At 41.8% G+C, this 25,323-nt stretch overlaps 1 protein-coding gene across 3 annotated transcripts in view; it reads right to left on the reverse strand.

Annotated features, from left to right (window-relative positions):
• Positions 1 to 6: 6 nt before the first annotated feature.
• Positions 7 to 25,323, reverse strand: part of KDM1B (lysine demethylase 1B) — a 41,858-nt gene continuing 16,541 nt past the window's right edge. For 2 of the 3 annotated variants that reach the window (XM_025208420.1, XM_006027240.3), the window contains 10 exons: positions 20,647 to 20,784; positions 12,103 to 12,274; positions 10,639 to 10,766; positions 8,711 to 8,842; positions 7,557 to 7,631; positions 6,046 to 6,162; positions 5,254 to 5,379; positions 3,095 to 3,217; positions 2,378 to 2,530; positions 7 to 1,080 (listed from right to left, as the gene is read on the reverse strand). In XM_025208420.1, coding sequence (XP_025064205.1) covers positions 997 to 1,080; positions 2,378 to 2,530; positions 3,095 to 3,217; positions 5,254 to 5,379; positions 6,046 to 6,162; positions 7,557 to 7,631; positions 8,711 to 8,842; positions 10,639 to 10,766; positions 12,103 to 12,274; positions 20,647 to 20,784 — 1,248 coding nt within the window. In that variant the 3' untranslated portion in view covers positions 7 to 996. Of the gene's footprint in view, positions 1,081 to 1,643; positions 1,668 to 2,377; positions 2,531 to 3,094; positions 3,218 to 5,253; positions 5,380 to 6,045; positions 6,163 to 7,556; positions 7,632 to 8,710; positions 8,843 to 10,638; positions 10,767 to 12,102; positions 12,275 to 20,646; positions 20,785 to 25,323 lie in introns of all 3 variants that reach the window. The other variant, XM_014521601.2, reaches the window with a different exon arrangement.

Here is a 25,323-nt window from a genome sequence, read left to right on the forward strand (position 1 = left end):
AATACAAAAGCTGAATGAGCCACTAAGAAATTTGAACTTATAGTCCCATCTTCATTCCTTGCTATGCTTTCATAATTACACATATAAATGACTTATCTACACATCTCAAATGAATTTGGAGATTCACTGTTCAAACAACAACAGAATTATAAAACTTTTTTCCCCTACTCTACTTCCACTGAGCAAATCTCAAATTAACCCTATTGTAAAGAGGATTCTTTTAAAGGTATTTTTCCTCTGAATATGTAGGAGGGAAAAAAATTTAGAGACATTTTTACAATAATGTAAAAAGTTTAATATTTTTATTTCTTCTAAAAAATTATCTTGGCTCCAATAACCCTCCTGTAATTGCACTGTATACTGTTCCAGCAGTTTAAAGGAACAAACTTCAGATTCTAAAACCTGACTGGTAGAAAGTAAGGTCACTGAAAAAATAGCAAAAGAGGGGGTTTTTTGTTGCAGGTGGGGAGATATTTCTGTTTGTTCCTTCTTATACTCATAACCATTGTCATTCCACAATTTGGCCAGTTTATTCAAGTGCTTGGGAATGAGTATGAATACCTGAGAAGAAAATGAATTGAAGGGTCCCATCATCCCCACCTGTAAGTCTGCAAGCATGTTTTAATACTGTATAGTGACTAAAAGCCCTCTTGTCCTGACCTGAAGTTTGGTTCTACAACAGTAAGAGTTGAACCATGAAAAAAACAGTTCACCTAGAAGGTTGTTAGTAAATCTCTGAGGGCCAAAGAGGCCAAGAGACTTGAATGCTAGTGCAGACTAATAAGTTATAACAAACGTTTTAGTTAAGAAAACAAGTACTTGTATCCTCAGGGTTTAAAAGGGAGAAAAGAAAGAGAAAAGAAGAAAGATGAATTTATATTCAGGTACCGTACACTGTTTAAGTACCACTTAGCAAAGTAGCAAATAGGAAAATTGAAGATAGTCTTACCCACAGAAAACGATAAAAAAATATCTATGGAAACAAAATGCCACTATTCAAAATGCTGCTATTTTGCTTGCTTCTCGAACGCCGCTCAAATAGGCTCCTGTAACGGTCTGGGGAAAGTGCCTGTTTGTGGCCTATAATGAAATAAAAACCATAATTTCTGAAAGCCCTTTAGGAGAAGATGCATACAATTCTGATCCGAAACAAAATTATATGTAGTGCACAAAAAAAGTGACATGTTTTTACAGAGATTTTACTAAGAGATGCTAGTACTCACACTATTGAGTAGCTGGTTGAAGAGAGTAAATGAAGAAAGGCTTGCCTTTTTTTTCTTACAAAAGCAAATTAATGAATTTAGGGAAGATGACAAAAAAAAATGAAGTTGTCAAAATTCCTTTAAAGCAGAGGTGGGCAAAATGGCCACCAGGCCATTCTATCCAGCCTGCTGGGCCCCTAAAAAATTTAGAAAATTAATATTTATCTGCCCCTGGCTACCTGTCACGCGGCCCTCAATGGCTTGCCAAAACTTAGTAAATGGCCCTCCACCCAAAATAACTACCCGCCCCTGGTTTAAAGCTTTGAAGTCTGACTCCTGACTATTCATTTCAACATTACAGAAATAGGTTGGTTATGCCTACATATATATGGATACATAGTGGTATCAATAGCATGAGTTTGCTTCAAGTTCATTACTCACCAGTGGAGAAGTGGTGAGTCAGTTCTGCAAGGAGATGGATATTTTATATGCATATGGACCTCCGTCCTGCTCTACAACATGTACATGCTTTATCTAGTTTATATAATCAGACCACATTGCTTAAATTGCAACTGGGCAAGACCAGTAAAGCATGCCCATAATAAAATAGCAGGACTGAGAAGTTTCTTTTGAGAGAACTGCTATGCATCACTTATCTTTTATCACTGATAACCAATTATTTAATACATGTCTATACAGACAGATTCAGGGCCTTGTCTTGCATAAAGCTCACTGTTCTTTATTTCTGTAGAGTGCAACAACATACACTGTGCATCCTTATTGGAAAAACGTGCCATGAAAGCATTGAAATCATTGATACAAGTTTTGCTTATTTTCTAACTTGCTGCAGGTATTAATTTTAGTGTATAGCGTCCCAGACTACAGATTCTAATCACATAGCTAAACAGATTAAAATACTTCTGCAACTGACATTAATATCTTAATTTCATAAAAAATGTGAAGTGTGGTCTCACTGTGCTCTGCATTTACCCACTCCTCAGTTTGCCACAGTTAGCAGCACCTGCTGAAAACTAGCCCTATACTGATAGCCAGGGCTATATAAACACCCTTTAAAGAGCATTTGGCCATCTTGTCTTGTTCTAACCAGCACTGTTAAGTTCTCTTTATGAGAAACTAATTGAACATTTTTTAGTAACAGTAATGAAGATATTTACCTCACCAGCAAAGAAGATTTTTCCTTGTACATCTTCAGCTAGAATGTCATAAGCCTCCCCACTGCCACCTGTCTTTACAAAACTGTATGCCATCTGGGTCCAGGGGTCTTGGCTCCATCGTGTAACAAAGAATTTTACTGGATCAGGAACTTCCTGTATTATCACAAAAATAAGTAATGCAGAAGAATCCATGTTCTCCAAGAACCTGCCAGCCAGATTTATTAAAGTTTCTGCCATCTAAGCTAAGGGGCTAGAAACCCTACCTACTACTTATTTCAGCCACTCTGAGGATGTTAAATAAAGCATTACCCAACATTTGCAATAGTGTATGGATAATCTAGAACAGACAGGTTACATATAAACTTGTAGACAATAAAAAATGACATAACAGGGAGAAATTATTTCCTTCATCTGTTTCAGTTCAGTCTCCAGAATTGAGTGCAAATAGTGTGTTTGATGGCCATGTGTTTGTCCTAGAGTTGACAAACAGAATTAATTTAGCAGTTATGAAGGTGACTTGCAAAGGGAAAAAAAGAGGAAAGATTTGTACCCATATCTTTATGATATATAAAGAAGAGTTTGGTTTTTTTTTTTAGGTATTGGGGAGGTAAAAAGGATATTAATGTATTTTTTCTTCTATGTAATTTTCTTTGCAGGTCACTTTTCAAGTCGCTTACAAATTCATTCCTTTCCTTTCACAAAATAGGATTTTCTTACCTGCTCCTTAAACAGCTCTCGAAGTACAGTCATGCATTGCTGTAATACTTGTTTATCATCTAAATTCTTAATGGTTGTGACAGCATCTCCAGTAACCACTGACATTAAAACACTGTATTTCCCCTAAAATAAAGGGATTATTACTTTAAATTAATTTCAAAATGGTAAAAATGTGAGAAAAAACAATTCCAAGTTATTGGGGGAAAAAGACTTTTTTTGGATGTAATCAGTTACGATCTCCAAGGAAATTTATTTTCTATAGTTTTTGCACTCCAGTATGAAAGAACTGGAAGAAAGTTATAAGACAATACTGAGCACACATTAATTCTGAAGTTATAAAAGAGCTAAGTGACACCATATATTCATCAGCTTACCCACACTCAGATGGTGGTAAGGTGCTTACATTCACATTCTCTGTCAGACACCAGTCTCCCAGTTCAGTGATAAAGCACCACCATTAAAGGGCAACAAAAAAGTCCTAATTAAGGACTCTAGTCATTCTAGGCCTAGTCCAAAGTCTACTAAAAGTTTTGTATAGACGTCAGTGGACTTTGGACCAGACCACATGCTTTGCTCTACAGCGAGGCTGGCTTGCCTCTGCTACTTCAAAATTCAGCTACTATATTTACCTGAACTCCAGACAACTTTGAATACAAGACAATTCCCTAATAAGTAGATTCTATTAATGGAAAATTTAAAATGTATTATAATTTTCCACATCTAGAATCTAATTATTGGATGATAGTCTTAAGTTTGCACCCTCGCACCATGTGCCCCTCCTGTGGAAGGGAGGGAAGGCTGCACCATTTCCCTGCACTGCCCCCAAGCCACACGCTGCAAGTCTCCCCAATCCCTGCCCCCCCAGCCACGATGTGACCTCTCCCATGCACCTGCCACCCCAACTTGTGATCTCCCCTGCACTTCTCTTGCATTCTCCCTTGCACTGCTGAGCTGCTGCCTGCACCAGGCTAGTACCTGAATCTAAGATGAGACTCCCTCTTCTCCCCCATGATTGACTGGGGGAAAAAAAACCTGGTCCTGGATTCAATATGGTCAAAACCTTGTCTTGGATTTAAGTAAGTCTGGTAATAATCAGAAGTTCCAAAAAGGAAAGAGCAGTAGCTATAGAGACTACCATAGCTTCCTCATACTTCCCTCCAACTCTTCTTTCTGAGGCATTTAATCTACATCCACTCCTAAACTAGATAACAATCCCCAAACATCAGGTACTCCCACTTATACTCAAGAGGGATTGCTAGCAGGTTAAATCTTTCTGCAGGAGAAACACTGGCAGGCTCCTCTCAGATCACCCAGGAAGAGATAGATACCGTAATTACAGAAAACTGTCCTCAAAGGGTCTGGGACTCTTGGGGCAAGTTAACATGTTACAAAAGGCCCTTTGATTGTTCTGCAGCAGTAGAAGGAGGAAATGAAACACTAAAGGATAAGGTATGTGGAAGTACAATGGCCTACAAATGTACAGGTTGGAATTGGTACTGAAATAGGTTTAAACTTACAGCCCTCATTTCTTATAGGTGGATTCCATCCAACTCAACTGCAATGTCTAAGTGGGATCCAGTCTACATGCTTGATCCTCTACCTCTGCACCTTTTATATTTATGTAATAACAACATGTGAGGACACAACACTACACTTCAGAATAGTAACTCTTACAAAACTCCCTAGTGTTTTAAATGACAACATAAGATGCAGGAATAATTAAAGGAAGTCTTATGTTTCTAACTCACTAACATTTAGAAACTGTTACATTTAGAAACCTCATTCTTCCCATTCTTACAGCAATCTATACTCTGATTCCACAGACTTGTTTTAGGCACAGCACTTCAGAGTCAGTTCGGCAGCTGGTATTTTTCTGCTGGTATTTACCATCAGCCTAGCATTTACCCGACTCCAGATTGCCAGATTTTTGGGAACGTAAAACAGCCATGTCCTAGTGGCACAAAATAAACAAACTTGAAAAAGCAACACTGAAAAAAGAATATCAATTTACAGTTGTATTTTTTTTCCCTGCAGAAAATTTCTGGTCCTACTTTTTAAGAGCAAAGAAGCAGAAAGAAAACTTCCATTCTCCAGAATTGTAATTTTTGCACTTCGATTTCAAACTAATAGGCTATACTGACATTTATAACATATAATACCTGTGGATCCATGTCATAAAAGACACTAAATAGTCCACGCTGGCTGGAACTAGGTGGAACGTGACCAAAAAAATCAGCTCCTTGAATTTTGCTGTCCCAAAATCGGTAAGGAAACTGTAAAGCAATCTAACAAGAGATAAAGAGAAACCGAGTCAGAGAAATTCATATTACAAAATCCACAGCTTGCCTACTTGTCTCTATTTTAAATAAACACACATTCTTTCAGTTCACTTTCCCTCATCTTCCATCAATGTCAGGTACCCAAACTATAGTAGAAGGGTCTTAGGATAGAGTATTTGAATCTTTCTGTTCAAAAGAAAAAATGGAATAAAACTTATCTCCCAAACCACAAAGAAACAAACAGAGTAAAGGTAGCAATCGATTTTTATAACCACAGAAAAACTCAAATGTTATTTTAAAACAAGCACAAACAATTAAAAGCTGGAGTGATTTTGTGTAAAAATAAAAATATGATTCAAAATACCATTTTGCTCTTCTGTTTAAAAGGCACAGTTGTGCAGGGTAAAAAACTCATGAAAGCAAATTTTAAAATGTTCTTTCCTCTATTTTCATAATATTAATAGGGTCTTGCCTCAGCATGATGCTTTCTCCATATTTCTGACTTCTTTGCAAGGCACAAAATCCAAAGCCCAAGCATACCACAGGTTTAAGCTACTGCATACAAATCAAACCCAGGAAAATAGCAGCAAACACAAGAAACCTTATCACCATAAGAATCCCAAAGCTCAATACTGATTTTCACACAACTCCAAAGTAATCTTAATTACGTACCTTCTCAATGACTCCTGCTCCTAAACTGTTAATGGCTTTAATTTTTTTCTCTGGCAGTGGAGGATTAAACTGAATAGTGTTTTTTTGAAGAAGCGCTAGTGGTACAGTAACTAAAACCTGTGGGATAATAAAGAACCATGATCACAACAATAGTAAAAGCCAAACACAATAATTTAGACTAACAACGTCTAGGTAAATACCTAGTGTTATTGTTTCAGAGAGTATAGTACTGAGAGGACAACTGAGGATGGGAACAGATGTAACATCTGAGGCAGTTGAAAGCACAGCAGCAACTTGAAGCACTTCCAAAGCACAGTGTTTCAGCTGCAGACATGTACAGCCCCCTGCTGTGCCCCCCAGCACTACAGCTGCAAGCAGCAATGTGTTCTCCAGCCAGGGGGTACGATGAGTCTGTGGGGACCTACAGTTTAGTAATCCCCCCAGTAGCATAACGAAGGGAAAATGACTGGGTCACTAGTCTCAGGCACCAACTCTGGAAAAGGTGCAAGAAGAGGAACAGCTGCACTGCTGGCATTGTCCTGGTATGCAGTTGCTACCCAGAGCGCTTGGGGGTTGGGGAATGGAACCAGGCCTCCAGTCTTCCAGTTTCAGGGTCTCTTGGTTCCTGTAAGGGCAAAGATCCTCCAGTTTCCTGTCCCAGTTCTGGCAGGGGTGCTTCAGGAGAGCAGAGCATACAGGAACCAGTGCTCCAGACCTTTACAACTGCCACCTTAAAGCAAGCAGTTTCATTTTTCCTTTGGTGTTCTAATATTGCTTTTATGAGTCCTTGGTGTGGCACCTTTAAAAATACTTTTATAAAACTATATAAACCTGCTATGCTTTTTGTATATTATGAAATACCATAATTAAAACAAGTATCAAAATAAATGACAAAAGAAACACCATTCCTGGACCTCTTTTCTTCTCCTTTAAAAAAAATAAGTCTCTGTTGGTTTCACTTACTTGCAAAATTCAGGTTATTAAAAAAAAATCATGAATTCAAATTAATTGATTCTGATAGTGTACATCAGTGGTACCCAACTTTTCAGCCCTGTGGGCCAGACCACAGGCTGGATCCCTCACAGGTTGGTGCATGGAGTTGGGCCCTGCCCTGCCTGGATTTGGCTGGGCCTGATCTAGCAGACACGGCCATGCTATCCAACTCACCAAATTCCCCATGGGTCCAGAAATTTAGCAGCAGGGGAGCAGCAATTTATGCTGCCACCATTCCCCTGCCACCAAATTTCAAACTTGTGGGGAGCCCAGAAGCCCAGATGACACAGCTCCACAAGCTAAATCAGGTCTGTGAGCTGGGGGTTGAGCACCCATGGCATTAATCAATTAGCATTCAAAACTTAAACCTATTCAGGTGAGAAACAAATCACTGTATCAACCAAATAAGGCTCAATGAATAATTAGGATTTCCAAATCTCCTTCAGTTTGTTTTAGTTAGATTCTTAAAAACACAAAACCTATGACCTAAGTCCATGCAAACTCCTGGCATTGGCTACCTTTTGTGCTGCCCACATAGTTCCATCTGTTGTTGTGACCTGGACTTCTTCTCCAGAATAGTCAATGTTGCGTACCTGTTTAACAATAAAAGTGAAAAAACAATACATCAAACTTAATGGAACAATACAATATACATTCACATAAGCATAGTCTACAAATTTGAAGAAGACAGGCACCATTTACAAGAAACAAAATGAATAATGAAAGAGCATATTTTATGATGTAAAGACCAGTCACTATACAACCTGAAATGAAAGATCACAGTTCAAATAAACCATCTCCTCATAATCTAAACAGAATGGTATTGGTATAAGTAATTATTAAAAATTATCCCTGAACTCCCAAAAATGGTATACACATGGTACATCTACACATGTAATTAATACGATACATTTGAGCTGGAGGAAACTGCTCCTGGGCACAGCACCTACACGTGTGCCCAGGACAGCAGCAATTTGAACCAGGGTGGAGCAGGCCCCTACCTGGCTGGCTTATCTAGGCACAGTTTACACCTGCAGTCAGCATCCACATGTGTGTTTCTGGACAGTAAATTACTCTGCCATAAGACAGTACTGTCCCAGACAGTATATTTCTTACAGCAGAGTTAATTAATTTACTACCCACTAATAATGGTGCATGTGTAGACAGTGATACTTTACTGCAGAGTTAATTAGTCTACTCTGCAGTAAAGTGCATGTGTAGACCCACAGAGACTTCATGACTAAAGAGAAGAGTTCACCCAATCTGAATTTAAAAAATCATTATTTTAGCTCCAAGCTAACTATAGGAATTGATTTTTTTCATTATTATGCAGATCTGAATTCTGTATGTGCTAAACAGTATGATTAGGTTGGTCATAAACGTTGGACTATACCCTTACAATACTGAGATACAGCCTCATTTTCAGAATCCTAGGTTTGTTGTGCACAAATTCATTTGCTAACATCTGAGATGACAAGAATATTTATTAAATCTAAATAAGGCTGAACCATTAAGAAACTATTTAAAAAACCCTGAAGCTTCCCCTTTCCTCTCTCACATTGTTAAACAAGTTAAACTAATTTCAAACTCAGATTTTTCCATTCAAAAGGAACACAGAGAGATGATTCAAAACAAGTCAGACCTGACACTGCATTGATGTTTTACAACTCACCGGAAAATTAAGCCGAATGTCCACACCTTCAGCCAGTTTATCTAACACAGTAGAGTATCCCACTGTTAAAAGGGTGTGATCTCCAGCAAACTGGGCGAAAAATTCATTGTGGTCCCATGAGCGTGCAGATACCTGTGGACAGAACATGCTCAGCTGTCTCTTCAAATACAAAGACACAGCACATTTTGCGCTGTCTTGCAATTTAGAGGGAGCTACTCTGGTTCTCTCCATAACAGTGTTATCAGAGCAACCTAGTACATGATAACATGAACAAAACAAACAAATTCTTTAATTTTACTGAGGCAAAATTATTTAAAAGTTCTAATTAGAAAAAAATGGCAAATATAGGGTTAAAAGTTCCCAGGAGAGTCTATTCGGAACATTGTTTAGCACAAAGCAAGAAGAGAACCAAGAGAAACGTATGTAGTTACATGCAGGATACTTATTCATAGAATCATAGAAAATTAGGGTTGGAAGGGACCTCAGGAGGTTCATCTGGTCCAACCCCTGTTCAAAGCAGGACCATCCCAACTAAGGCTTTATCTATCCAAGTCCACAACCTCTCTGGGTAACCTGTTCCAGTGTTTTATTACCCTCCTAAGCTAGGGACAGACATTTAAAAAGCCTGAGCCTGAACTGATTCAGTCTTTGCAGGTTAGTCTAATCTGGTTAGGCTGAACCAGTTTGTAACCAGACAGACATCCTAGAAATGCAGACACATGCCTGCAGTGGCTCAGGCTAGAAGCCAGGGGGGGTGCTAGAGCGGACCTCCTTTCCCTTCCACAGTACTGAGCTGAGGGGGGTGTGGCCAGGCCCCACTCAATGTTTATCACCCCATTAAGAAAACAACAGAGGGACATTACCAGCTATCTGTTGGTTCTGCCTTTGTCCTGTGTGCCACAGCTCAATGCTGAGAAGTGTCTGTGAGAGATGGGGAAATGCCTGCTTAGCAGAGAATGGGGGTGGGGTGGGGGGAGCAGAAGCCAGGTAGACACCTGCAGAGACTGCCAGAGCTCCAGCCAGGGAGCAGAGGGGAGGGGCCAGCCCTGCAGTGGAGCAGAGAGCCCTGCCCAGCCCAGAGAACATGCTGGGGGAGTCTGATTTAATTAAACCAGCAAGGGGTCTGGGACAGATATTGCATAAACCAGTTTGAGTCAAATCAGGTAAGTCTGATATTGCATTCAACCAGGTTTATCTCAAACCAGTTTCAGCCATTTTCAAACTGGTTTATGTGCACTGAACATCTGTTCTGTTACAGGTTTAAACCAGTTTCTGATCACTTAAACCGGTTTGTGTGTAATGTCTGTCCCTAGCTCCAGTCAGAAAGTTTTTCCTAATATCTAATCTAAACTTCCCTTGCTGCAACTTGAGACCATTGATCCTTGTTCTGTCATCTGCTACCATATATTCTATTACATCTTTTGTCAAAACTGAAAATAAGAGTATATTCATATCTAACAAAGATATTTGATGTTAGTTACACTGTTTGACAGCCAAATAGAAATAAGGGTGTTTAAGCATTAGCACCCAGCTAAAAGACTACAGAGACATTCCCTGACTTCCTGGGGAATGTTCTGGTGTTCATACATACTAAAGGTGTTTAAAATGTAGCCCTTCCACTGGTTTAGCATACAGCAAGAAAAAAACCTGGCTAGTGTAGGTAAAATGGTGCATGTAAATACATGCGCAACCCTGCCGTCACAACAGAATCAAAACTGGTATGCAGAGCTCAAGTATGCAGTAAACATCTGGGTATACAGATCACAAATGTCTTGAGACAAATCTTGTTAGGAACAGAGGAGTTCGCAATAAAAACGCCTTGCAAAACTTATTTGAGGAATCACAGTTTCATGCATCTGATTGTAGCAACCACTGATTTAAAAAGGCTCAAAATGAAAATACTCCAGTGGCACATTCACAAAGCTTACCAGAGAGAGGTTGCTGCCACAGGCATATTCCAGGTTACTGAGATGGAACTGTAGTACCTTTTCCTCCAGCTCACTGAACTGGATACCAGACTCCTGAATAAAGGCTTTGTAGATCTCCTGTATCTTCTCTGTATAGAAAAACATTGAAAATAAAATAGTAAAACTAAACTATCAGAGGTCGGTACTCTCACAATCTCAGAATTTCTACATTTGTTATTAATACTCATCCATATGTATCTCCTCTGTAATGGAAAATCTAAACGTCTTTCATATGTAATTAGATGAAACCCTAACTTTGGTTAGGATTAATTTTTTCCCTCACTGCAGATAAGGCTTTGAATACTTCCCATTGAAACATCTTCCTCAAAAAGACATCAGATATCAGTGTCTAAGGCTCAGGCAAAAAATTCATGAAAATGGAAGCCAAAAAAAACCCCAATACTTCATATAGACAGAAGAAAAATTTACTGTTTAGCTGCTATGTACAGTGAATACGGTCATGGTGGAATTTTCAGGGATGTTCAATTCATCCAAAAATAGGGGGTTTTTTTAACCCAAAACTCATGAATAATACTCTGAATGTCACCTTGTATAGAATCCTGCCTAATTTTAACAGAAAAGGTCTGAGAGAATTTGGATTTGACCCAAGCTCACTGAAGCCAGGTGGTTTCTCTCCAGTGATTTCAGAGGGCTGTGGATCAAACTCTTTCAGTGCATACTCATTAAAAAAAATGGAAAGTTACAGCTGACCCAACATCCTCTCTCGAGCCATGCCTGCTTCGGCAACTTAAGAGACAAAATAGTGGTGATTACTGTATATTTTGTTCAGTGAACTGATAAAAACTAAATTATAAAAACCAAGATCCTACATAGGAAAAAAGATGCACTTCAAATGAGATGTGACATGACTGCCAACTCCCAACATTGGAGGTATGGGGGGGAAGTATATTATACTGCCTTCTATAGATTCAAAGGCAAATCTCTCATCAGCTTCACTGGAGCCAAGATTTCACCTTAAACATTTGAAGTTAACCATATATGTAAACACTAGCAGATCCAGAAGGGGCAGGAAGATATGGCCACACACCCTTTTGTCTGTGGGGCATATATGCAGTGAGCTTTCTGAGCTCACCAGCTTCCAGAACCCAGACCATGAACACTGCTGGAACTCGCCCTTCCATCCCCTCTCCCATCACCGAATTCAGTGACCAGGGAAAAGTGAGGAAAGGGAGAATAAGCAGCAGTGGCTCCCCCCTCCCCGGTTCTGGAGACACACTGACAAGCTGGTAAGCTGAGAGAGCCACGCAGCCTAAAGTGGGGTACAACTACCCCCCAACCCGATCTGCCCCTGCATGCAAACATTTAGAATGCTCAGAATACATATGAAGTAAAAACCAACCTCCTCCTTCTGATGGATACAAATATGTCTCAAATCTCTGGTGCAGAAATACAATTCCTACTTACCACCAAGAGGGACATCATGATGCTGGCTCTTATCCTTTCTCCACTCAGAGACAACATCCAAGATGGCATTGAAATGGAAGTCCATGCGCTTATCTATAGTGGGATCGGTTATTCGTCCACCTTCCTGGATCAAATCACATCTCTCCCCAAGTCTGTGCATTTTAATGCCAAGCTTCAAAGGAAGTTTAAAAATAATAATAAAACATCTATGGGGAAAACCTCATTGTCTAACTTGGTCAAAAACATTTAAAAATAAGAGGAATTTTTTAAAAGTAAGATTATATTACTAACATTTTTTTTCACATTTTAAGTAACTGGTCAGATTAAACCTGATTCTCGTGCTCTTAAAATGATATTAATTTGATTTTCAAAGAGTTAGAACATGGTAAAGCTTAGAATGGGACAAATTTTGTTTTTCCAGTTGACCAGACTCAAGGCATATACCAGGGGCGCCTCATATCCCTGTCTCCTCTCCCAGTATGCTATCCACCTATCCTTGTGCGTTTCAGGGACTTGCTGCAATCTCACCCTCAATCCTTCCTCTAAGGATTGTGTCTTCTTCTGTTCACTCTATACTTCTGGATCTGCTAGCTCTAGTCCAAACGAGTAGTCCATTTCTCCCTTCTGGTTTTGCAAAAATCAATACAATATTGGCCACTGATAGCCTAGAACAGTCCTTGAAATTCTGGAACAGATATTTGAAGAGACAGAAAAAATGCTATCGAATACACAGTTGCCTACTTGGGAACATACCCCAGAATTTCCTCTTTCTCTCCATATATCTTAGAATCGTACAGAGCAGAGCTAGAAGGAACCTTGAGGTCATCTAGTCCATCCCCTGCCCAAAGGCAGGTTCAACTCTACAAAACCACTTCTGACAGATCCATTTTTAACCTGCTCTAAAAATATGCAACAATGGAGATTCCAGTTTCCCTAGTTAATTTAAACTACTGCTTAAATATCCTTACACTTACAAAGTTTTACCCCATGTCTAACCTGTATTTCCCTTGTTGCAACTTAAACCCATTACTTTGTGTGAGTCTCACGAAACGTGAGACTGAGATGCATGTCACTTCAGAATATAGTAGGCAACCATCGATCCTCTGGATCATGGTGTACGCACAAGAGATCTAGTTAGGTACCTGATGAATCTGCTTATACAGAGTCTTAAACCATCACACCAAGACCTTCAACATGTCTTGGCCTAGGCAAAAGTATGGAGGAATGGCAGCTGCCCAAGACCTACCCCGCTTTAGACAATCCAAAGGCCAGACTGAGTCCAGACATTCAGTGCCCTAATGGTTGTAGCTGCCAGAGAGCAACAGATAAGAACTGCTAATAACCAATACCTCAGTGAGGGTATGTTTCTGTCAGGGTGATGTCCCTTAGCCTTTCTCCAACCAAGGAGTAACCACAAGGCAGTAGGAGCTGCAGTTTTGAGGCACCCTATACTTGCCTTACTCTAGAGCAGAGCTTTCCAAACTTTTCATGTTGGTGACACACTTTTTAGACATGCATCATTTCTCGACACAGTAATTCAGTTCCGGGGGAGGGGCCAAGGGAAGCAGACGCGAGTAAGGGAGCTCCGCGGTGCCCTTCGGCAAAATTTTCTGCATTTCGCGCGACACACCTACACACTGCTGCTGACACACTAATGTGTCGCGGCACACCGTTTGGAAAGCTCTGCTCTAGAGGTTGCAACACCATGGTATCTTATAGGAGCTATGCTGCCACGAATAGCTCCACTATGTTACCACCAGGCCCTCTATTCGAATGCAGTCTACAGTCACATCCATGACCATTTCAGAATATAATTAATAAGAAAAACCACACTTGGTTACTTGACATATCAGCTCCCTACTCAAAAACAATAGCTTCCCACTTTACTAACTGAAATACAGGTTTGCTATTTTTTAAATTTTACTCTGCACAGCATTATAAAGCACTGAACAGTTGCAACAAAGTAAGCTAAATTCTTCCCTGGTTCTCTCAGCAGACTTGGTACCAAGAAGTCCTCTTAGCTTCCTTTTCCACCTAGAGAAAAATCAGCCTGAATGTAAGTATCAAGCTGTCTTGGAATTTGCAATATTGGCAGTTACCAGCTGGCAACTTCAGCCGTGGCTAGGGGTAAGAGAGGGGGAAATGGAACCTCCCTGCCACAAGCCCTCCTCCCCCTGCTTGCTTGCTGGGTTTGGTCTTGTGGGGGAGCGGCAGGGAGGGAAGCAGGGGGACGAGGCCTGCATGGCAAGGGGGCTCCATTCTCCCACCCCCAGTTGTCTGTGCAGTGAAAAGCCATGCACAGTTCTGAGTTGTAGTTGTCAAGAGGCTGAGGTGGGCCAGGGGCCGGGGGCGGTAAGGAAGCCCCTGTGTCGCATCTCCCCTCTCCCCACCACCTGGATTGCTGGGTTGGGCCTTGGGAGGGGGCAGTACTGCGTCCAGGTGGTGGGGGGCTCCCTCTCCACCCCCCACCAGCCTCTTGACAGCTGTAGCCTGGCTTTTTACCACACCAGGAACTGGGTGTGGGGAACGAAGCCCCCTTGCTACATGGAACTGGCTTTACTCCCCATAAGACCTGACCCAGCCCACTACGCTGAGGGGCTCCCTTCCTCTACTCCCAGTTCCCATCACGGTAGAGTCAGACAACCCCATGCTGCAGCTGTCAAGAAGCTGAGGCAGATGGGAGAAAAGAGCCCCCTTGCTGTGTAGACCCCGCTTGGCCCTCCCCCAAGATCCAACCCAGCAATCTGGGCAGGGCCCATGCAGCATGGGGGCTCCCTTCCCCCACTCCCAGCATGATGAAGAGCCGTGCCAAGCAGCTGTCAGGAGGCTGAGATGGAGGGGATAAGGAGTCCCCTGGCCACACAGACCCAACCCACCATCCTCCCCCACCCACAACCCCCCAAAACCTGACTCAGCAACCTGGTTGGACCCATGGGACATGGCAGCTCCTTTCCCCCTGTCCCAGCCTCTTGACAGCTGCAACTGAGAGCTGCACCAGGAACTGGGGGTGGAAGAATGGAACCCCCTTGCCACATGGACTTAGCCTACCCCTGCCCAAGACCTGACCCAGAAATGGGGGGTGGGGAAGAGGGTAGTGGCCATAGGGCACAGGAACTCGGTTCCCCCACCCAGCCATGCAGAGAGGAGACAGAACCTTTTCTGTCTCCCCTCTGTAACAGCCCAGGGAGCAGACAAGCACAGGGTAAAGTTAGCAAGCCACCCAGCAAGGGGCTTCAAGGATGCTGGACGAATACAACTTAGCTTGACTCAAGATGGGATGTGGTACAGATATTTGATAAAGCACTGTAGCCTGAAGCACTTTAATCTGATACTACGTCCATTCAGGATTAACTCAGAGCAGGATCCACCATTTTTTAAGCGCTTTATGTGCTGCTGTTGGCAAAAACCTGGCATAGTCATAACGGTCTCTGGCCCTTTGATTCTGAAGCTATTTGGGTGACCTAAGGTAGTGGGGAAGGGGCCAGATTGCTTAAACACTCTGAGATGCAACATATGAAAGCAAGGAGCTACATTTACGTGTAGAACCTGTAAAAGATGAGAGACTAGAATACCCCAAAAGAGGCACCAATGCTGAATGTATGAGATTCATGAGAGACATGGGATACATGAGGGACCCAAGTGGGAGATCCCTATAAAAGCACAGGCAAAGATGAGGCCTGCCCTCACCAGCTAAGACCTGACCTGCAGCTCACCAGAGAAACTTCTGAATGCCTGGCTGCAGACTCTGTCTTCTGGACTACATAAAACTTATGCAAAGTTTCTGTTGTGTCTAAGCTGTATGCTGTTGTTGTGTCTTATTTTGTGGCATCTTAGCTTAGGCAAAGTTTTTCCGTTGTTCTTTGTCGCATACTTGAAATTGCAAATTGCTGTGCTCAATAAATGCTTTCTTCAGTTTCTTCAGACTATTCTTGTTCAAGCATTCATGAATCAGCACCACTACCTAAAATCTAATATCACGTCTGGTAGTAGATTTTGACGTCCTTGGACAAGCCTACTGAATTCATTTGGATTGAGATATTTTATTGTGTACAGCACTAAGAAAATTTGTTGAACACTAAACTTAAAAACTGGAAGCTGTTTGAGGATTGCAAAATCTGTTCGGGGGCTAGGATGCTTATTCGCTTAAACTTCTGCAGGGAGGGAGCTCAGATTAAAGCTGGAATTCAGAAGCTTCCCCCTTTTTAGATTAGCTTGATGCAGCAGGTTTAGGAGCTGTCAGAGCAAATGAAAGGGTCAGAAACCTGTCAAAATGCCAGAGAAGTAAGTGTAGACAAAACTCACTCCAGGTTTTTGGAATAAGGATGCATTCTGTAAACTGGACGCATCTGTGCATGTGTGTGGTTGGTCCTCTTGTGTGGCTTCAAAAAGGAATGTGTTCAGATAAAAAAAAAACAAAAAACTGGGTAGCCATTCAAGGTTTATTGTCTATAGTAGCCCAAGGATCAACTCAGGAAAAAGAAAAGAATCAGCCTTTGGAGAATGAAAATTGTAGACCAGCTTGAGAGAAAGAATTTAAAAACACAGATGGAGGTGTTGCAGGGAATGTTGTCAAAGGATACATGTTATCAAGGATGCACAGCTGAACAAGCCTGCAGATCACAGTGCTTGTAAGTGGAAGATCAAAGCGTTAGGACAAAAAGCTGAGCATTTCACAAGGAAGTGTAGCCACCACGAAGGGGCACTGTTGGTAGCTGAGGGGCCAAGAGGGCCAGAGCAAGAGCCCAGAGGAGACAACAGTAATTGTGAAATAAGGCAGCATGTAAATGTGAATGATAATAATGATGGCTCCGATTTGTATCATTCCGATTATAATCATGAGGATGATAGATGGGGTTCAATATTTAAAAGACCTCCTCCACACACCCTATTAAAGGAAGAGATGAAAGGAAGGGTTAATTCAAATCCCTGCGTCAGTTTATCCACAGTCAGATAAGCCTTTTGTACTAGAGTTGTTCATTCCAGGGGATGGGAATGGTGTCAAGTCAAGACTGGTGTCAGGAATGTATAAAACCAAAGGGTTTCACAGTCCTTCCCCCGGATGTAAAGAGTAAGTCTGTGACATTAGTTAAAAAATGGGCAGACAGCAGTGCTGGAGTTTCAACAGTGCAGTTTCTTGGTGGCATGTGAACGTGTTTAGAAGGCACAGCATTGAAACTCCCACTCCGGGATGTTATGGAGGGCGCTAAAGATTGAGCAGCAGACTCTAAAGGGTAACCAGGAGGGGAAAGAAAAGGCAAAGCTGGTTGATTCCCTCAGGGTGTAAGTGTAGTGTAGAATGCTGCAGTATAAAGTAAAAAGACATAATTGGTGAATTGCTGAGAAAGGCTGGCAAAACATGAAGGAAAAAAATGGGCTGGGGGAATCACACAATGTTGATTGATGGGAGTGACTCATTTTCAATTGTAAGCAACCCTTCTGCTGGAAACAAGTGAGGAGAAAAATATGAAGGGGTTTAATATAAAATGAACCAGTAGTACCCTTCTTACAAGTGAAAAGTGAGAAGGAAAGCTAGAAACTGGAAGACCACAGACTCTTCTGCTGTAGAAGGATTTAATGGTAAACTATCCTAAGATCCCATTACAGAGGAATTATACATTTTACTAGGTTCTACTCATTGTTCAGTCAAGTTTGGAAAAATGTTAAATGACCCCCGTGGAATGTTTAGGGTCACAGACCCTAACAACATTGGGAGCTTTGATTGATTATGCTAACATGTGTTTGTAAACTGAAATGTGCTGTTATTAACAAAGGTGAAGAGGCTATAGTAATTGGAGCCAAAAAGTCTTCTCTGTAAACCCCCTCTAACAGCCAAAAACTACTGCTAAAAGAGGATGAGTATTGATAGAAAAGGTGAGAAATGTCTTTAGGGAGAGTAAATAAGACTACAGTTTCTTTCTTAGAAACTATCTTAACAAAAGGGAAGATTTCATCAGCAAATTGCTCTCACAGACAGTACCTCTTTAAAATTCTTTGACTTTAAAGTTCCTTGTACAACTGACAGGGTTCTCAAGAGATTTTTTTTATCGAGGAATACCCAAAGGAAGCTGTCCCATTGTGCATGTTGTTAAAAAGGGAATGCCCTCAAAATGGGCCCCAAACATGCAAAGTAGGTAAACGAGCATGTCCACTCCTTGCAACTAAGGGCACCTATACACGTGAAAAACCTCTGCTCTGACACATGTTAATTAGCAACAGAGTAGACTCATTTAATTGAGTCTGCTGGAGTGTACTAATTAGCATCAAACGAGCTTTAGTTAAAGCCCCCCCCGCCACCATTTTGAAGCATGGGACACTGAATACATGTGATGCTGCGGATGCTTTAATTAAAGCGGCTCTCAGAGCCACTCTAATTAAAGTGCTTCCCCATCCCCCCACTCCGTGTGTATAGATACCCTAAAAAGCCTGAAAAGGAAATTAATGAGGGGTGAAAACCCCAGTATCAACTGTTTCAGGTGCAGTTCAACAGACCAGGAAAGATGGTCCAAACAATGATTCCACAAATACTTGTAATGAAGCTGCAGTTATAATAAAGAAGAAGGAAAAGTTGTGGGTATGCTAGTGGATCAAAAAACCAAACAGCTAAAGGAACTGAGCACTAACTAACATCAAAGAAAGTGCTGCAGAAAATGGTGGGATAGACTGATCCATTGGAACTTCAACCAAGGACTTATTCACATTATTACTCACCCATGACCATTGTATTATTGATTCAAATGATTGCTTTTTGTATTGTACTTTAGTTATATCTGTCTGTAAAATGATGGAAGCAACAAATGAATGAACAATATGCCTTGCTATTATGGAAAGAAAAAAAATAATAGAAAAATAGCAATGTAGTTTTATTTCCTTGTTCTCTTTTAATGTATAAATTTAAGTGGCTTTAATATTAGTAATATCAGTAGCTCTTAGCTTAAATGTTATTGGCTGTAGCTGTATTTACAGTGTTATGTTATACGTGTCACTTATGTAATCACCTGAAAAATTTTAAAGGCCAGGCAAGAAACCCTCCTGAACAAGGTTGAGGTGACAAGACTGCCACAAAGAGGATCAGTCTCCGTTAAGGGTTGCAACCTATTAGATGCAAAGAAAGTAGAGCTTGCAGTACCCAGTAACAGATCCATGCCATAAGATGGTAACAGTCATAATGACAGCCAGAACAAGAGTGGATAAGGATAGTGAGAAAAAACAACAGTTGGTTCACCGGTGGCTGCAACCCACTAGGCCAATGGTGGCCACATAGCAGCTTGCAGGCTGCATGTGGCTCACGGCACAGTTCTTGCAGCTATCCAGGGCTTCTCCGCCAAAGCCCCACCCACTTCTCTCCAAGGCAGCTCCAGGGGACACCAGGCTGCCTTCTTGGGGAGAAGGCGGGGCTTCAGTGGAGAACACACACACAACCCCTCCCCCCCCACCCCTGCTCTGCAGCTTCGGCAGAGGATTGTACGTGGCTCCCAGGGTGAGTAATTCTGGCTACTCCTGCACTAGGCATTGAGCTGGCTAGGCCTCAACCCTCTACCACACCCAAGCCTAAAAATGATAGTGCTGGAGCCTCTTAGAGGGCCAACAAGGAGAGGAGTATTGGCAAAGACCTGGCAGTCATAACATTCTCTGGCCCTTTAACTGATTCTAAAGCTACATGCATAACCTGAGGTAGGAGGGAAGGGGTCAGACTGCTTAAACTTGCTGATGTGACGTAGAAAAGCAGGGAGCTACGTTTACATGTAGAACCTGTAAGGGGTGAGAGACTGGAATACCCGAGAAGAGGCAAGAGAGAATCATGCTGTATGCATGAGTTTTGAAACATGGAGAAGGAGGTGCAGATCCCAATAAAAACCCGGCAAAGATGAGGCCTGTAGGACTGCCCTCACCAGTTAAAACGACCCTGATCTATGGTCCCCCAGAAAAACTTCTGAATGCCTGGCTACAGACTCTGTCTTCAGAACTACGTAAGACTTATGCAAAGTTTCTGTTGTGTCTAAGTTGCATGTTGTTGCTGTGTGTTAGCTTAAGCAAAGTTTTTCTGTTCTTTGTCACATACTTGGAATTGCAAATCACTGTGCTCAATAAATGCTCTCTTCAGAGAACAGACTACTCTTGTTCAAACATTCATGAATTCATTGCCACTACCTAAAATCTAATATTAAAGTCTGATAACACCAAGAATGTCTGTTCTATTACAGCTACAAAACACTTTATGCAGGCTTAACGTGCAAGAAGTATAACTTTTGTACAGGCCCTTGGTTTATCTATGAGACAGACTAAAGATACTGTGGATGTAACTTCTCTAAACTAATTATATCTTCATCTTCTCTCTTGAATCAAGCTGGACAGTAATTGACTGCTCTTGTTATAAAAGTATATAAACCTGCTGACTCAGATCTTGGAAAGAAACTCTTTGACATCCAGAAAACATTAACTCATGTAAAGCAAAATAATGGTGCTTACATATCTGCATGCTAACAGGCCTTTATATTGGTAACATTTCTCATTAACAGTAATACATAAGCGCTGCAGGGAACTCACTTGCTCACACATTAGTGCTACTGGGTTGTTGACGCATCCATTGACAATCTGTGCTCCCCTTCCGACAGTGATTCCTTTGAAAGTTTTATCATCCCACACTCGGCCACCGATTCTCTCTTTAGCTTCTAGTATGATGACCTGTAACACAAATGTAATGCAAAAAGTTGTTGAAGAAAGAAGACAGACAAGGTTCATTGGGTAAATCTAATATCTTTTCTTAGACCAATTCAAATAGTTGGAAAAAATTCTTCATTGCAAGCTTTTGGGCACAAACACCCTTTGTCAGGCTAAGGAAGCATCTGTGGTTGCTGTGTGCTCTTCCTGGATAGAATAAATAGTAAAGGAGCCAGAGGCTCGTATGCATGCAAGAAAGTCAGTCAGTGACAATGTAAATAGGAGTCAATGGGTGAGAGAAAGGTGGTGGGCGGAAGGGATGGGGAGGGGAATGTATGTAGCTGGTAAATAGTGGAGAGATACTTGGGGAGTCAGATGTTAGGCAGGTTATCATAAATACAATGCCTATACATTTAGTCCATGATTTTTTGTATTCAGTAGGTTGATGAAGTGAAGTTCATGGGATCATCTGTGAAAGGTGTTTTATAAATTCCCTTCGAGGATCAAAACTGAGAGACTGGAGACAGAGAGGTTTTCTTGTGAGAAATGTGCCCCCCACAGGTAATTGGGTATTCTTGTCTTTGACAGATGTCCAGTGTGCGTTCATTCTGGTACGCAGTAATCATGAATTATATATAGACATTGGATTTTTGACACATTATAACCTGCCTAACATCTGACTCCCTAGGTACCTCTCTATTTACCAGCTACATTCATTCCCCACCCTCCCCACTCTGGCTTCTTTAGTATGCATTCCATCCAGGAAGAGCACAGACTAACTGCAGAAGAAGGGTGTTTGTGCCTGGAAGCTTGCAAAGAAGAATTTTTTTCTATTATTTGAGTTGGTCTAATAAAAAAATATCAGATTTATACAAAGAATCTTGTCTGCCTGTGTCCTTAGACCAATATGGCTACAACCTATACCCTTGAAGAAAGAATTGTTTTTAAACATACTTATCTAGACTCCAGGGTAAAGAAATATTAAGCCCTTTAGTAATGTCATTCATTTGTGTATTTTTCAGTTTTGTGGATAACCAGATAATGTAGTAGGCCTGTTTCACATGAGTCCTTTTCCCATTTGTAGCTAAACGGCCACTTTAAAGGCACATATAATATGCCAATGGAAATAAATGCATACTTTTAAAGTAAAGGCACATATAAACTTCAGCTAAAAATAATAAGAACAGAAACTGAGCAGATAGTCATTTCCTTTTAAAAATCAACAAGTTTTAGATGCTCTAATTTTCAGGTTTAAGAAAAGGGACTGCGTTTGTCTAATGCATGCTGACCTTTTGCTGCTGCTTTTAAAATGAACTTAATATGGATCTAACATACTGAAAATATATATTTTGCTAATAAGGTAAATTACATTTACAATTATTTATTTTTCTGATTGACTATGTAATTTGTTGCAAAACATATTTCTGTATGATTGACCCCTGCATGACACTGCATCCTACAATGTAATGATGTTAACATTGTTTGAAAATGGAGCAAGAGAATAACAGATAACATTTTAAAAAAAGAATACAGTCTAGGATTTTCAAAAGAAAATCAGGGAGGTTAGGTGCCTATCTCTCCTTGAATTTCCAGTTCTGCAAACATTTACACATAAATTGTCCATTGATTTGGATGGGACGATCTGTGTGCAAAGTTACTTGAGCGAGTACATTACTGCAGGATCAAGATAACAAGAGTCTAAAAAGTTAGAAAGGAAGAAGGCAAAGCCAAATCCATATAATTTATGGATATAGACCATGCCTCAAATATTTTTCACTCTAGTAAAATTTTACAAATAAGAACAATCATTTTTCTTTATTTACATTAACATAATCAAGGATCAAGGTCTTTATTCTAGGCACTATTATGTCCTCATGTCACTTTTTTTAAACAAGGATTATAGGAAAGAAGCACTGGAAGGGACCTCATGAGGTAATCTAGTACAGATTAAATCAAACCAATCAAGTGTGTGTCCAACCTGCTCTTGAGATTTTTGAGGGATGGAAATGCTGCAACTTCTCTAGGGAGCCTGTTCAAATGCTTGACCACCCTTGTAATCAGTTCCCCCTAGTCTTCAACCTAAGTTTCCTCTGCTGCATCTTGAGGTCATTGCTTGTAAACTGTTCTCAGCGGTCATGGAGGAAAGGACTATCTCCATCCTCTCTGTAATCGCCCTTCAAGTATTTGAAGACGGTTATTAAATCCCCCTTTGTCTTGTCTTTTCCAGGCTAAATAACCCTAGTTCTTTCATCCTTTCTTCATAAGTCATACTTTCCAGGCCCCTAATCATTTTTGTTGCTTTGTGCTGGACTGTTTCCAATCTATCCACATCTTTCTTGAAGTATGGGGCCCAAAACTGGAGACAGTACTCAGGTGAGGCTTCATCAGTGCTGAACAAAATGGAAGAATCATTTCCCTTGATTTGCAAGCTGTACTTCTGTTAATACAGCCTAGTATGTTTTTAGCTTTTCTTTTGCAGCAAGAGCACACTGTTGGCTCATATTCGGATTACGGTCTACTGTGATCCCCAAGGCCTTCTTTGCAGTACTGCAGGACTTTGCACTTCTCTATGTTGCATTTCATCTGACTGATTTTGAACCATTCTTCCAGTCTATCCAGGTCTACTGGTTCCTAGCCCCAGCCTCCAGTGTCTGTAAGTCCATCCAACTTGGTGTCATCTGCTAGACTTGGTCCTGGCCAAAGGAGACAACCTGATGACTGACTTAAATACAGAGGGAAGTCTGGGCAACAGCAACCATGAAACCATAATGTTCACTGCCCAACGTAAGGCAGACAAATTGGATAGCAGGACTGAAGTCTTGGACTTCAAAAATGCAAATTTCAACAAGATTAAATCACTAGTAGGGCAACTGCTGCGGCACCAGGGACCAAAGGTGTGCATGAAGAGTGGTTGCTCCTTAAGGACACAATCACTGAAGCACATGCGGAGAAAAGGTAACAGAAGGACTGGGAAGCCCTCTTGGCTAAACAGGGAAATCATGGTTCTCTTAAGAAAGAAGAAAGAGGCTTATAAACAATGGAAGCTCAGGGCAGGCCCCCAAGCAGGACTATTCCACGATGGCCAGTATTTACAGGGAACAGATAAGACATGCTAAACCAGCAATCAAACTTAAATTGGCAATGGGAATCAAGGACAACAAGAAGTCCTTCTTTAGGTACATAGGGAACAGGAGGAAAACAAATGGGAGTGTGGGGCCATTGCTTAACAACTCAGGAGAGATAGTTACTGGCACCCAGGAGAAAGCTGAACTCCTGAATGAGTACTTCGCTTCGGTCTTTCACCAGACCAAGGGGAAAAACATGTCAGGTAGAGTACAGGATAAGCACAGTAGGAATAATAGCCTTCCTACTATTGCCGTAGAATTGGTATATGACCAATAACAAAAATTAGATGTATACAAGTCAGCAGGACTGGATGATCTTCATCCGAGAGCACTGAAGGAGCTAGCCAAAGTCATTGCGGAACCCTTGCTGAAACTCTTCCTTAACTTGTGGTGCTCTGGAGAAGTCCCTGAGGACAAGAAGAGGGCTAATGTTGTGCCCATCTACAAAAAGGGCAAGAGGGAGGACCCAGGTAACTATAGGCCGATCAGACTAACTTCCATCCTAGGGAAAACCCTAGAAAAGTTCATCAAGGAGTCTATTTGTGATAAGCTTGCAGAAGGCAAGAGTCTGAATGACAGCCAGCATGGTTTTGTTGCAGGCAGCTCTTGCTTTACCAGTCATCTCCTCCTATGACCAGGTAACTCACTACCTGGACACGAGAGAGCAGGTTGACATTGTATACCTTGACTTTGAAAAGGCCTTTAATCTAGTATCCCACAACGTCCTTGTGAGAAAATTAGAGAATTGTGGACTTAATTCCAAGACAGTCAGATGGGTGAGAAACTGGCTGCAGGGTAGAAACCAGAGAGGCGGAGGGAACCAGCTTCGGTAGCTGATTCGATTTGGAGGAGACTTGGCCCAATTCAGGGACTGAATCTCCAAATCTGAATCAAATCGAATTGGGAGACCAAGTAAAAGCTCCGAATTGATTCAAAGCATCCGAATTGATTCGAAGCGGTCCAGCCAGGGCTGGGGAGGGGGCGTGTTACTTGGGAAGAGAGGCAGGGGGATGCAGGATACGGACGCAGCAGCGCTGGGAGTGAGGACTCTGCCCTGCTACCGCTTGCCCAGCTGGGGCGGGGAGGGCGGGATGCAGGCGCAGCTTGCTCCAGGCATAAGAGGACAAGTGGTAGCGGGGCATAGCCCCCACTCTCAGCACTGTTGTGTGGTCCGCACCGGATGGCAACTGGCGACAGGGCGGAGCCCCTGCTGATGTGGGTGCGGCAGCGCTGGGAGCAGGGGCTATGCCCTGCTGCTGCTTACCCGCTTCCGCCCAGAGCGAGCTGCGCCTACATTGCCCCCTCCTTCCCCTCCCCCCCTGCACTGGCTGGGCAAGCCCCAGCAGGGCATAGCCCCTGCAGCTCCTCCCGTTGGGGCAGGCATAGCCGGAGGAGCCACGGGAGAAGCTCTCATGGCTGGCCCGCCCCGCCCCCCCCC

The sequence above is a fragment of the Alligator sinensis genome, unplaced genomic scaffold (assembly GCF_000455745.1).
Source record: "Alligator sinensis unplaced genomic scaffold, ASM45574v1 scaffold928_1, whole genome shotgun sequence".
Taxonomy (NCBI): domain Eukaryota; kingdom Metazoa; phylum Chordata; order Crocodylia; family Alligatoridae; genus Alligator; species Alligator sinensis.